Source organism: Mus caroli, unplaced genomic scaffold (assembly GCF_978045245.1).
Source record: "Mus caroli unplaced genomic scaffold, Mus_caroli_1 scaffold_15, whole genome shotgun sequence".
Lineage (NCBI taxonomy): Eukaryota > Metazoa > Chordata > Mammalia > Rodentia > Muridae > Mus > Mus caroli.
In genome coordinates, this window is record NW_028227270.1 from 53997813 (window position 1) to 54010407 (window position 12595).

At 40.6% G+C, this 12595-nt stretch overlaps 1 protein-coding gene across 1 annotated transcript; it reads right to left on the bottom strand.

Annotated features, from left to right (window-relative positions):
- Positions 1-864: 864 nt before the first annotated feature.
- Positions 865-11795, bottom strand: LOC110288896 (uncharacterized). Its single transcript, XM_021155135.3, has 4 exons — positions 11687-11795; positions 7993-8119; positions 7408-7503; positions 865-2931 (listed from the first exon to the last, which is right to left on the bottom strand). Exons 1-4 carry the CDS (start codon positions 11690-11692, stop codon positions 1784-1786), a joined length of 1377 nt encoding a protein of 458 aa, XP_021010794.1. The 5' UTR covers positions 11693-11795; the 3' UTR covers positions 865-1783.
- Positions 11796-12595: the final 800 nt, after the last annotated feature.

The following is a 12595-nucleotide window of genomic DNA, read 5'->3' on the forward strand; positions in this document are numbered from 1 at the left end:
AGGAATTGTAGCCTCCCTCAGCCTTGAAGCCGGCTGATCTAGACTTTGACCTTGCTGCCACTAAGAAGGAGATTACCTAGGGTAGAGCCTTCTGACCTTGATGGCTCTATTTGCTCTTCTCCAAGACTCTGCTTCCTGATGAAAAGTCCTTGAGACATTCCAGAGACACTCCATGTAGATCACCTATGGGCTGGCTTCAGGCACCAAGAATGGGCTGGCGGGGGATGGTCCTACCCTCTTTATAAGCACAAACTCTCAGTAAACTTCAGAGGCTTTGAACAGAAAGGTTTGTCTTGGCCTCCTTCTTTTCTCACCGTCTGATCTCTTTCAGCCCCAGCCTGCCTTTCAGGGGCCTCAGGCAGCTACTTTCAGGTACTTCCATGGGAGCATACCTAGATTGTGCCTCCACTATGAAAGCTAGCCAGCAGACAGCAAGCTTCTCAGTTGGTACCACCTGAAGGTTTAAATGAACAGCCACTGTTCATCAAATGAGAATTCTATCTGAACTTCAGAACTGGCAAGAGAAATAACCCAAGTGAGAGTTACAACTTTTCCTTATTATTAAGTCATTTAAGAGTATTCGTGAGCAAGCCTGGGCTTCCACTCAGAAAGGCTCTTAATAGGGAAGGAAGTGGGGGTAGAGTTTTCAAAGTCTAAATCTACAATATGCACAACTTTAGCTCCAGTACAATATTTCTCAGACCAAGATTTTTTTTAAATATAATTACAGTTGATTTTAAATTTTATGTAATATTAAATACACTAAGTTTATTTTAAATTTGTATTGAGGTATATGTTTTAGGATGTATTTCAATAGCATATACAGATGACTAAAGATTGAGTAATATAAATTGGTCTCTCCATCTTATCTTTTCTCCAAACATAAATTCCACTTGTACTTAGCATGATTAAAACTACAATTTTAGGTTCACTATAGACATTTAGTCATTTGAAAATTAATTGTTCACTTTTAGGTTTTAATTGTCCATGATATAACTGTTTACCCAAATTAGTAAACTCAACTTTGAGATGACTTTTTAGGATCTGTATCAATAATAAAGTAAGACCTGCACTATTTTTTCAAGAATGACATCACATATCCACCAATCACACGCATCCCTTCTACTGAGTGCATACATGTGGTTTGGATCCATATTTCAATTCACTGTCAAGTTTCTATGACATGAAAGTTGGAATAAGATGAGAAACATTGTTCTGAAATCAAAGGAAATAAAAGATTCTTCATTCTGAAACTAAATATGACTTCAATGTGATCTGTTTGAATTTCCTGGAGAGAGAAACACTAATGCCCATTCAACCTAGGTGAGAACCAATGCAGATCATTTTACAAAAATGAGACATCTGAGTTTATCGAGCCTTTTACATGCCCAGGAGAAACATTATTGAGGGAGCTTGGGTGGCCCCACTGAGGAAAACAACAGTAACCATACAACGGCCCAGATCTAAGACCCACGTTATGAAATAATAACAGTTTTGTTTTATATCTGTAGGTACAGAAAAAAATAAATGCAACAATCCATGCCATATTCAAGCACACTATAGAACACACTGGTTGGGAGGTTATAGTAAAGAGAAGTCTCTACTGTTCTCTGATGACATTCTCAAAATTTGTGCTCCTGGGAGTAAGATGGTGGTGTTGACATTCCAAACTAATTCACTTAATAGTCTACCCTATGGATTGATTTGAGTTGGATAAGGTTTGAAGGATTACGAATCATTTTTTTACCACACTCTACACAGTCAAAGTTTTATTCGGTAAGAATTATTTGATGTCTTTTAAGGACTGAAGAAGTATAAGTGTTTTAAGACCTTTGTAGGATTTCTCTCCAGCATGAACTGTCATGTGTCGAGTCAGGCTATAAACATTAACAAAGGCTTTGCCACATTCCACACACTTGTGTGGATTGTCTTCAGAGTGAATTGCTTGATGTCGTACAAGGCAGGAGGATGAGGAAAAGCCCCTAGGACACTTTTCACACTTGTAGGATTTCTCTCTGGTATGAACTGTCTTATGTCTCCTAAGGGATGACTGATAACGAAAGGCTTTGTGACAATTTTCACACGTGTATGGTTTCTCTCCAGTATGAATTGTTTGATGTTCCTGAAGACTTGCAGAACATGAAAACCTTTTGTCACATTCTTCACATTTATAGGGATTGTCTTCAGAATGAAATGTTTGATGTCGTCTAAGAGATGAAGATGAGCAGAAACATCTGCCACAGTCTTCACACTTGTACGGGTTGTCTTCAGAGTGAATTGTTTGATGTCTTTTAAGGCAGGAAGATGAGGAAAAGCATCTGCTACACTCTTCACACTTGTAAGGTTTCTCTCCAGTGTGAACTGTCTTGTGTATCCTAAGGGCTGAGTGATAACGAAAGGCTTTATAACATTCTCCACACTTGTAGGGTTTCTCTTCAGTACGGATTTGCTGAAGGGGTAGAGGAGGGGAAAGTCTTTTGACACATACTTCATCCTTGTAGGCATTTTTTCTACAATGAATTCTTTGATGTTGCTTAAGGAATGAGGGAAAGCCAAAGGATTTTCCACATTCTTCACACTTGCAAGGTTTCTCCCCAGAATGAATTCTCTGATGTTGCTTCAGCATTGAAGGATAGTAAAATGTTTTGCCACATTCTTCACACTTGTAGATTTTTTCATCAGTATGATTTTTCATGTGTATAAAAAGTGATGAGCGAGTACTGAAGGCTTTATGACACTCTTCACACTTGTAAGGTTTGTCTCCAGTGTGAAGTCTCTGGTGTATAGAAAGTGTTTTATGAGAACTAAGGGCCTTACCACATTCTCCACACTTGTAGGGTTTCTCCCCTATATGAATTCTTCGTCGTTTAATAAGGAGTGATTTACAATTAGTCAACTTGCTGTAATTGTTCGGATCATTAGGTATTATTCCTGTTGAGCCAAAGTTGAGAAATGAACAAAAGTTAAGCAATATTCTTTATACTTATAGGCTTATTTTTAAGAATGAAAACATTAACTCATATATATTTAACCAGAAATTAAAATCCACAGTATATTTCAATGCCTGTAGGCACTGAGGAAAATTCACAAATACAGTAGGTGGAAACAATGACATACACTATAACCATGAACTTAGTGATTATGGTAAGTCTACATGCTATCTAAGTAATAATGATCATGTTGTGTTTTCTACAAACTTTTCCTTAAAACTATCAAGACCCTATGTGTGCACAGGTCATGTTAATTCATCACATTACCTTCGCTGTGTAGTTTGCTTGGAACCGTCTTTTATTCAACCGATGTTGGACAGTATCTACTAAGCTGAACAACTACCATCTCCATAAGTCTACCTGTGCCTGCTAAACACAATCACAGCTGGGCTTGTTCAGTGTTAGCATTCCATCAAATAAGGAGGCTATAGGTAAGGTCACTGAAGCCTCACCCCGGTATCTCGTCATTCCTCTCAGCTAGCTGTGTGTAAAGAGGCATGAATTACATGGGTTTCAAGGTTTCCTAGAGACAGTAGGGTACACAGGCCAGAGAAACTAAACCTGAGATGCAGGATTGACCTCAGCAACCTGGGGAAACTGGTATATGTACTATCTAAGGGCCCACATGAAAATAAATATTGCCTAACATCCATACCCTGTGGGAAATTTTGTGACATCAAATGTTAAGTTTACTTGTTAAACTTCTTATGTCTCATTTGAAATTGCTTAACTCAGAGGCATATATGTAAAGGATCAGAGGCATGGGCCTGACGGAGGGTGGTGTCTCCATTGATTCTTCAGTCAGGTACAGACTGAGCTGCTAAGCTCTCCATCCCATCTTAGTTCTTCGCAAAAGGTGACCTTTTTTCCAAGTCTACTGACATCTCTAAACCTCTTGCTGGCATAAAACTTTTCTCTGTGTAGGTCAGTGTAACTATTTTAAGAACATACAAAGAATACATACTTGAAATTATATCTTTAATAAAAAGATTAAATTATTTAGGATAATACTAATTATATAAATAAAGAGGGGAACAAAAGTACAAAACCATGAGGCTATGTCATATTAGGTCAGACTAAGTAACACAAGCATTATGGGAAAACAGATTTAAAGAAAATACACTTAGTGGTCAAAATTTATTTATGTTCCTAAGTTATATAATTCTATTCATGTTAGAAAACACTTCTGACCTAAAGATGTCGATCTAGTCACTATGTCTTCACTAACTTTCTTAAACTTTAAGTACATGGAAAATGGTGTCATGCTAAGAAATGATAATTACTTGTATACCTTTTTATTCTTGAAAAGTCCAGACATACTATTGTCTTTTCTGTATTATTTCCTGATGAAATAAAACAAGGCACATAGACTGTCTGGAGGACTGACCTGGACTGTGGAAAGGGGCACCATAAAGAGATCAGGACAGTGAAGCCCCCAGCTCCTCCAGGATGTATTTCCATTCAAGTTTAATTAGAGATAAGAGGTTTACAGTTCAGAAACTGTAATTTTTTTATTAATTTAATTTCTATTTCACATGTATTGGTGTTTTGCCTGAATGCATGTCTGCATACATGTCTGTGTGATGGTGTCAGATCTCCTGGAACTGGAGTTACAAACAGTTGGGAGCTGCCATGTGGGTGCTGGCAACTGAACTCTTCCTCTGGAAGAGAAGTAGTGACCTTAATCAGTGAGCCATTTGTCCAATTCCAGAAATTGTCAATAGAGAAATTTTTAATAGAGATAATTACTTTCATTTTAAAAACAACCAACAAAAGAGTACACATGGAGTGATGTATGGAGCAGAGGATGGCCTTGTCAGGCATCAATTCGAGGAGAGGCCCTTGGTCCTGGGAAGGCTCTATGACCCAGTGTAGGGGAATTCCAGCCCGGAGAGGTGAGAGTAGGTGGGTGGGTGGGTTTTGGAACACCCTCATGGGAGCTAGAGGAGAGGGGGAAGGGATAAGGGGTTTCTGCAGTAGAAACCGAGAATGGGAATAACATTTGAAATGTAAATAAAGTAAATATTCAATAAAAGAAAAAATTCTATTCTGATGAGTGTCTCTAATTCATTATAAAATGTCACAGCAAATATAATTAATCCATAATTGGTAATGATGATCCACTTAATGAGTGACAGTCAATGTGCCTAAATTGTGTTTGGATTCATGCTGAATTCAAATGTAATTCATTCATAGAGACAATACTGGAGTAAGTGACTAATACCAATGTTCCATTATACAGTCCTCTGTACATGTCAACGTTTAGCCTAAAACAGGGAGCTCAAACAAATTTAAAGTCACCTTACAGTTTACTCAGTATGGCATAATATTCAAAATCCGGTGTGGTTTATAAACTGGTTAACGAAACTGAACGCTTGCGTGAAGAAGGCTAACACTCCACTGAGTTTGCATGACAGGACACAGCCAGGGTAGAAGAACACGATTACTATTAGCACACTGTCCAATGGGACACAGACCTATCAGAGGAAATGCATGCTAGCCTCATCACAGGATAAGGAAGCGTGGGGAACAGGACTTGCCAGCATCTGCTGCTCCTGTCTCCCTCTGACCTGTAAGGCAGACTAGGAACTCCTACTCCTAATCTGCAGGGAAGATGAATTACTACTCCTGTCTCACAAGGCAGGGGGATGGATCCTCTCATGTTGAGGAGGATCTTAGACTCAGCACCACAGTCTAGATGTCTCATATGCAAGCACTCACTGCAAATACCCTGCACACAATGTCTCTTTATATGAAAACTGAGGATACTGTGTACAGGGGAACCACCTACCAACACTGCCACCCAAACGGTATGGGAACTACATGCAAGTTCAAATGGCCATGCCCTGTCCCTCACTTTCATTTCTCCTCCTCCTAACAAAGCTAATCCCTTCACCGAGAGGTCAATGTCTGAGCCCGTAAGCAGTCCTCAGTAGACTGTGAGACAATATATGACAGAGGCTCTGCCACAGGGTCAGTCAACACAGCAGACTGAACTGTGGGCACTCACTTCAACTAAAGTGAATGCGAAACATGTGAGCCCATCACAGCCAGGGATAGAAAGCAATGTGGCCTGAGGAGGATGAGATGTGGAATGTGAAAGCTTGCCCAGAGCAGTTGTTCTGAGTCACCTTCCAGAGACGCCTAGACTGGCTCCTCAGCCCTGCTCTCAATACAAACCAGGAAGCCAGTGGATATATATACACACAGGAGACCTAGAGAAAGGACCATAAGATCTCATCCTCTCAATGGACTCATATTAGACATAATAGTTCTTATAGGGATAACCACATTGGCTACCCATGACTGGACTCTATAAACAAAAGACTTTACTAGCTTTGATATACTGGGAATATCAACTTTAGAAATAAAGTTTTCTGATTTTTAAAAAATTATTTATGACAGCCATCATTGGGAGGAGAGGCACCTTGGTCTTACAAACTTTATATAACTCTGTACAGGGGAACACCAGGGCCAAGAAGTGGGAGTGGGTGGGGAAGGGTGGGGTTGGGAGGGTATGGAGGACTTTTGATATAGCATTTGAAATGTAAATGAAGAAAATACCTAATTAAAAATATTTTAAAAACTTATTTATGACTGTGTATATATCCAAATAAGCCTTAGTCCTTGTATACAATATAAATATTTTCCTTTATAAAACAGAATCATGAAACAGGCACACAGCCAACGGTTCCCTAACTGGATTGTTGAGAATCCATTTATGAACACCTAATAGATTTAAAAGATCTCTCAGCCTCCTCTTCCTAGGTCTAATGACCTGACCCTGGAAATAATTTAGTGTTAAAACTTGGCTGAATAAGCAAATTAGCCTCAGTTAAATTATTGTACCTATTGGCTCAATACAACAAGTAGACTAAGTCAATGCTTTGATTCTTCCCTAAGATCAGAAAAATGAACTATCCAAAGTGACTCCTGTTAGTCTGACTTTTATCCAACTACTCCCCATCTCAATTTGTCCTAATCAAAAGAACTGAAACTGTTGAATGCCCTGCTTCTGCCGGCCTCTGTGTCATGGGAACGTGTCATTGATTTTATTAACCAAAGACATGCTCACTTCAGTACGAGAGCTTTCTGGCACAAGTCTGCCTTAACACCAGCAAATAAATGACTCCCAGTCTAACCAATACTCAGTTGCATTTCCCTGAGTGTTACACTACAATAGAGACTCAGCAACAAGAAAAACCTTGGAAGTCCCTGTAACTACATGCACAGGGCACACTGTTTGCAAAATATACATCCTAAGAGACTTAAACCACCATAAATGTCAGAGAGATGTGAAGGAGAGACTTAAAGAATGATGGTCATAATACATATTTCAAGGCACACGGGAAAGCCTGGCTGGTTGTTGGATCTTTGGACTTGAACTCTGTCCCCTGACTCCCACTTTCCTACATACCTGGGTACACAGTGGCTGCTGCTTGTCTCTTCATATCCCAAGGCCCTTGTCTTTGCTCCAGAAATGTCACGAGGAATGGCTTAGAGACAGCAAGACCTGTTTGGAGAACAAGAGGTTAAGATTGCTTAAGTGTTCTTTTACTCTCTCTTTCAGTACAGTGTTTATAAGGAAAGACATGATACAATAAATAACTGCAGACAATTAGTTCTTTAAAGGGTTTCTGACATGGACAGTAAAATACAGAAAGCAATGTACAATATCCTGATTCTGAGTTTCTTTAGAGAGAAACATTAAAGTGAATTGAGAAACAATTTCATTAACAAGTGTGGTCCACGCCTGATGCCGGTGCATTTCTAAGAGTCCCACAAGAGCAAAGGAGGCATGCTTCCAACACAGACATTTCAAATACAGAGAGGAAAATCAATGACATGTTTCTTAGCTGTACAGCAAACTCCCTAATTTTTCTTCAAATGATGTATATGAAACTCGTTGTTGAAATACTTCCACGAGATATTGTACAAAGCGGGAAAGCTACATGTTGATGGTAGGGGTGAGATAGGAATTCTCTATAGATACAATGCTCACCCAGGAACACAAGGTGGCTGAAATTCTCCAGCATCACATCCCTGTACAGATCCCACTGAGCAGGCTCCAGGCATTCCCACTCTTCTGGAGAGAAATCAATGGCTACATCCCAAAAGGACAACATTTCCTGAAATAAAGACCAATGAATAATATCACACCTGTAATTAATTAAAACCATTAATAAACTCACAGCAAACCTCTGGTTTTGACATGGACCTCTGGTCCTCATACTCAAACTGCTCCTGCTCCAGAAATATTCCCTGGCTATTATGTGCAGAAATTGCAGACATACCTATTGGGTCAGATCACAAGATCATACATAGTCAACTGCTCTTTGGTAAGTTTCAGTTTTCTGCAAAGCTCTCTCTGATGCAGCCAGAAGCGCTTTGAACAGTAAGAGCTGCACACTGATGTGTAGGTCTAAGGAAAAGCAATCAGAATGCAGTGAGTGCTTAGGATGCTTTAGTAAAATGTCATTAGTATGTTCCCCTCTAAGGTTTCAACCTAACAAGTCACCTGCGGCAGCTTCTAAGCGTCTATTGATGAGGCTTTAAGTCCCATTGGACAGCTTCTGCATATGTCAGATATTGAGTGGCACTGTGGCATCTTTAGGCATTTAATGACATACAGGACATTGCTGTGGCCCACTGGTGTAAGAGCTAAGCAGAGCTATTTTTTTTTCTTCTCTCCCTTGGAACCTGGCAAAGCACCTTCAATCTGTATGGACAACTCGTCCCTCTTCAGATCTTCATGTCAAATCCAGCTGCAATCCCCTGAGTCTTGTGTCTGAAGTGCAAGGTGTTTCCACCCTTGGGAGGAGGGAATAGCTACTGTCACAAGACTTTATAGGACAACTAAAATATATCCTCTTTAAATAATGACTGCACAGAAAATAGACTTTTGTCTATTGAGCAGAGTTCAACAGCAATGAAGAGGCCAGAACATCTCCAAAACACCAGCAGAATGAAGCACTTTGGTGAACAGAAGTTTCTCAAGGGAAAAGAAATTGAACTGTTTTGAAACCTTCCTTAAAGCTGGTAGAGAAGAGTCCTGTCTCTACAAGTAAGTGAGAACAAACGGATTACACCCTTTTCAACCACAGGATCACCAAGTCCGCGGGAAAACCAGCAATGTAGAGAATGGCAGGAGCCCAGAGCAGAGCAAAGATGAAAACAACTCTCTGTGAGAGAAACAGAGCATGCTCACAATGGAGCCACCATGTCTTGAAATCATACAACTCAGGAAATGGAATAAAATGTGAAAAATATGAAAGACCAAATGTAATCATCTTTTAGTTTCCTCTGAAAAACATAGATTATATAATGATAATTTATTTTTTAAATAAATAACACATTTGATCCATACATTAGGCCTCTAGATGTATTTTTGGATTTTAGTAGTCTGCATATCGTTTATGTGTCTTCTTAAAGCACCAGTAGGTGGAGTGTATTCAGTAAAGACTAGGGACTTGCACTTTGATAACATATATTTCCTTCAATCCTTGAAAGAATAGAAGGATGGAATAGAGAATATGAAAGAATTGATCAGGCAAGCAGACACAGCTTTTAACTCATTATATGTCACCTTACTTGAAAAAGACTATGGAGGACTCTGTGAAGACAGAGAGTTTCATAACAGAAAATGACAATGTAATGAGGATCTGCACTGCTCAGGTTTATTACTTGTATATGTGTTTGACAACTGTTCAAATCATGTAACTTCTCTTCCTGGCCTCTGACATATGCATGTACATCAGCAGGATCGATCTGACTGTCATCACCAAACACACCTCCTCTCCAGTTTTCCAGATATGACATGTCTAACACAGCAAGGTTCATGCATGAGTTGTAAACACAAGTAACTCCTTCCCTCATACTAACATTAAGAGGCCTGGGAGATCAGAGGGACAACTGCACACCAAGGGGACCTGGACTTAAACCTGTGCAAGAGGACGGCATCCCACACTAGCAGTTTGCTTTACTGGTTGCAGACAGCAGTACCCATGTGAGGGACAGTGGAGGACATGGGTTTGTTCCAGGTAACTGTAAGAAGCATTTGCAAGCAGCTAAACCTCTGGGACAGGGACACAGGAAGGTATCCCAGAAAAAGAGGCAGAAAATGACACAGGGACATAAACTACAGTAGCCTGCATCATTCAAGAACTGCAGAAAGGCAATGAAGAAATGATGGAGTCTCTGCCTAGATATGGAAGGAGCAAACTGGAAGAATTCAGGGAAGACCAGAAGAAAGCATCCTCAGGTCTTGGCAGAATCTAACACAAACTAACTATCCAAAAGGAGTGAACATTCACTGTCAATAATTCACTTGCATAATCAAGCAAGGGAAAGAGGAGAGTTCTTCCTCACACAGTAAATCCAAACAATTAATCACCCAAATGCACCGTCTTTAACATGAGCATGTTAGTGAAAACAAAGCTTGAATCCCACATGGAATGGGTCAGCAGAAGGGAAGCATGTGTACTTTGTAAGACACCAAAGTATTGATTGCAGGGGTTTGCCATGGCTCTCACTGGAAGACATGGAATGAATCATAGTGAGTATTTCTCACTTCCATCAAGCATGATTAAATGTTTTCTGACACAGACTGAGGTAGCCTACATTGGCCTTGAATTTGCTATCAAGCAGGGGATGACCAGAGGGTCCTGCCCCTCCCCCTCACAAATACAGAGATGACAGGAATGTGCCTCACAGTAGGCTCAAGTGTCTTTCTATCACAGGTCTGTTTAAGTCACAAGAATACACACAGGTCTGTGAGTTCTTCCTCACCCTGCTGACCTGACACAAAAGCCTGGCCCCCTAAAACAAGGCCACGCGAGATTTTCACCAGCTCCTAATACCCTGTTCATAAGTGTTCTCAGGTTCAAGGCCTGATCAAGGCACGTTGACATAATCATAGTGTGCCAAGCAGACATTGTGTCTTATTTACAATTATTCAACCCTATTTTATGGACAGGAAACCTATCCACGGTTTAAGGAAACCCAGCCCTCAAGGTGAAACCAGGTGGCAGGTTCCCCTGCTTTGCCGACTTCCCTCTGTGTATCCACTACATGTGTTTCCTCACCCATAGTCAGACTCTCTGTGATCTCCCATTCTGGCAGATCTCTCTGCTGTGTTCCAGATTTTCCCATCTATGACCTGTTGGGACTTGGATTTTTATTCTCTCTTCCTTAACTGACAGAGAAAATGAACATAATCAGGACCGTAGAAAGAGGCCAGGTACAGAGGATAGGGGGGCCAGGTACCCCATTTTCTGTAAAGGTACTGACTGAGGCGTCTGACAGCATCCACCTGAGAATGGGGCAGCTAGGGGAACATGCTTCCCAGCAAAGCTGTCAAAGAGTTCCCAGCACTGCTTCAGGTGCAAGGAGTCATCTCACCATCACTAGCTTGCAATCCTGACCCCTGCTACCAGTCTGTTCCTATGTCCAAGACACCCTGTGGTGGCCTATGAAAACCCTCACCCCGGACACAATCCCAGTCGCCAAATTCCTGGTCCAGAACAGCAACCTCACGTGACCCAGCCAGATCAGCACAACAAATCCCAGCAGCTTCTTCCGCTCTCCCTCCAAGCCCAGATCCGCTCAGTCCCCACCTTCCCCACACCCACTCTCCCTGCCTTTTCCCAGCCCGATGCTTTCACAAAGCCCCAGGCTGTGCTGTTTCATGAACCAACCTCCATGACAGAGACAACAGGCGTGTACAGCCGTTCAGGACTCTCGCAAAAACTTTGAGGAAGACACAATGTACAAAAGGAAAGCTAAAGTGGGATTGCCTGGATGGCTCCTCGCGATGGCACAGTTGCATGGACTACATATCCCAGAAGTCTATGCGAAGCTATTCCTGGAACTGAATGTGGTCTTTCCCTGGTTTTAGATTTGTAGCCTTCTCTCTGTTTTCTTTACTATGCTACTTGGCCTACGTTAAAGCGCTCGACTCTAATGTAGACTCTGTCTTAATACTCAGTATTGCAAATAAATAATACTTGTTCCTTTGTACTGACACTCTGCATGAGACATACATGGATCAGATTCCACATCATGAAAAACAGTTTTTGTGTAAATATTAGGATGTATATACTGTGGTTAGTTGGTCAGGGACACGAGCGTATAGATCATTTAACAAAGTTAAAACTTTAAAATGTTAATATATATTTAAGAAATTCCTTTTTAGTGGGAGCTGTACTACAATTTTAACGGTCTCCAATGGTTGTTCACAAACACAGGTACACATAAGCCACTGGGTATGTTTGGCCGTTGTTGATGTTGTTGTTACTTCCCCTGCTCAGATTACACTTGGGAGGACACAGCTCCTGAGATCACACTGGTATGTGTACTGGCCACTGGCCCATTATCCATTGTTAGAATTCTCTCTGCAGAGGTCTGATCTTTCTTACTCAATTTCCTTTCCCTTCTCTGATCTACAAGTGTTCCTATGTGACAATATTTTGAAAGTCAAAGCATCTGCCCTGAACTTACCTCAGTTTCTCAAAATCAGGACAGAGGATGATTATTTCAAAAACAAATCAGAAATATCAAATAAGTTTATTGGAATTTGACAATCAAATACCTTAAAAAAAAAACAC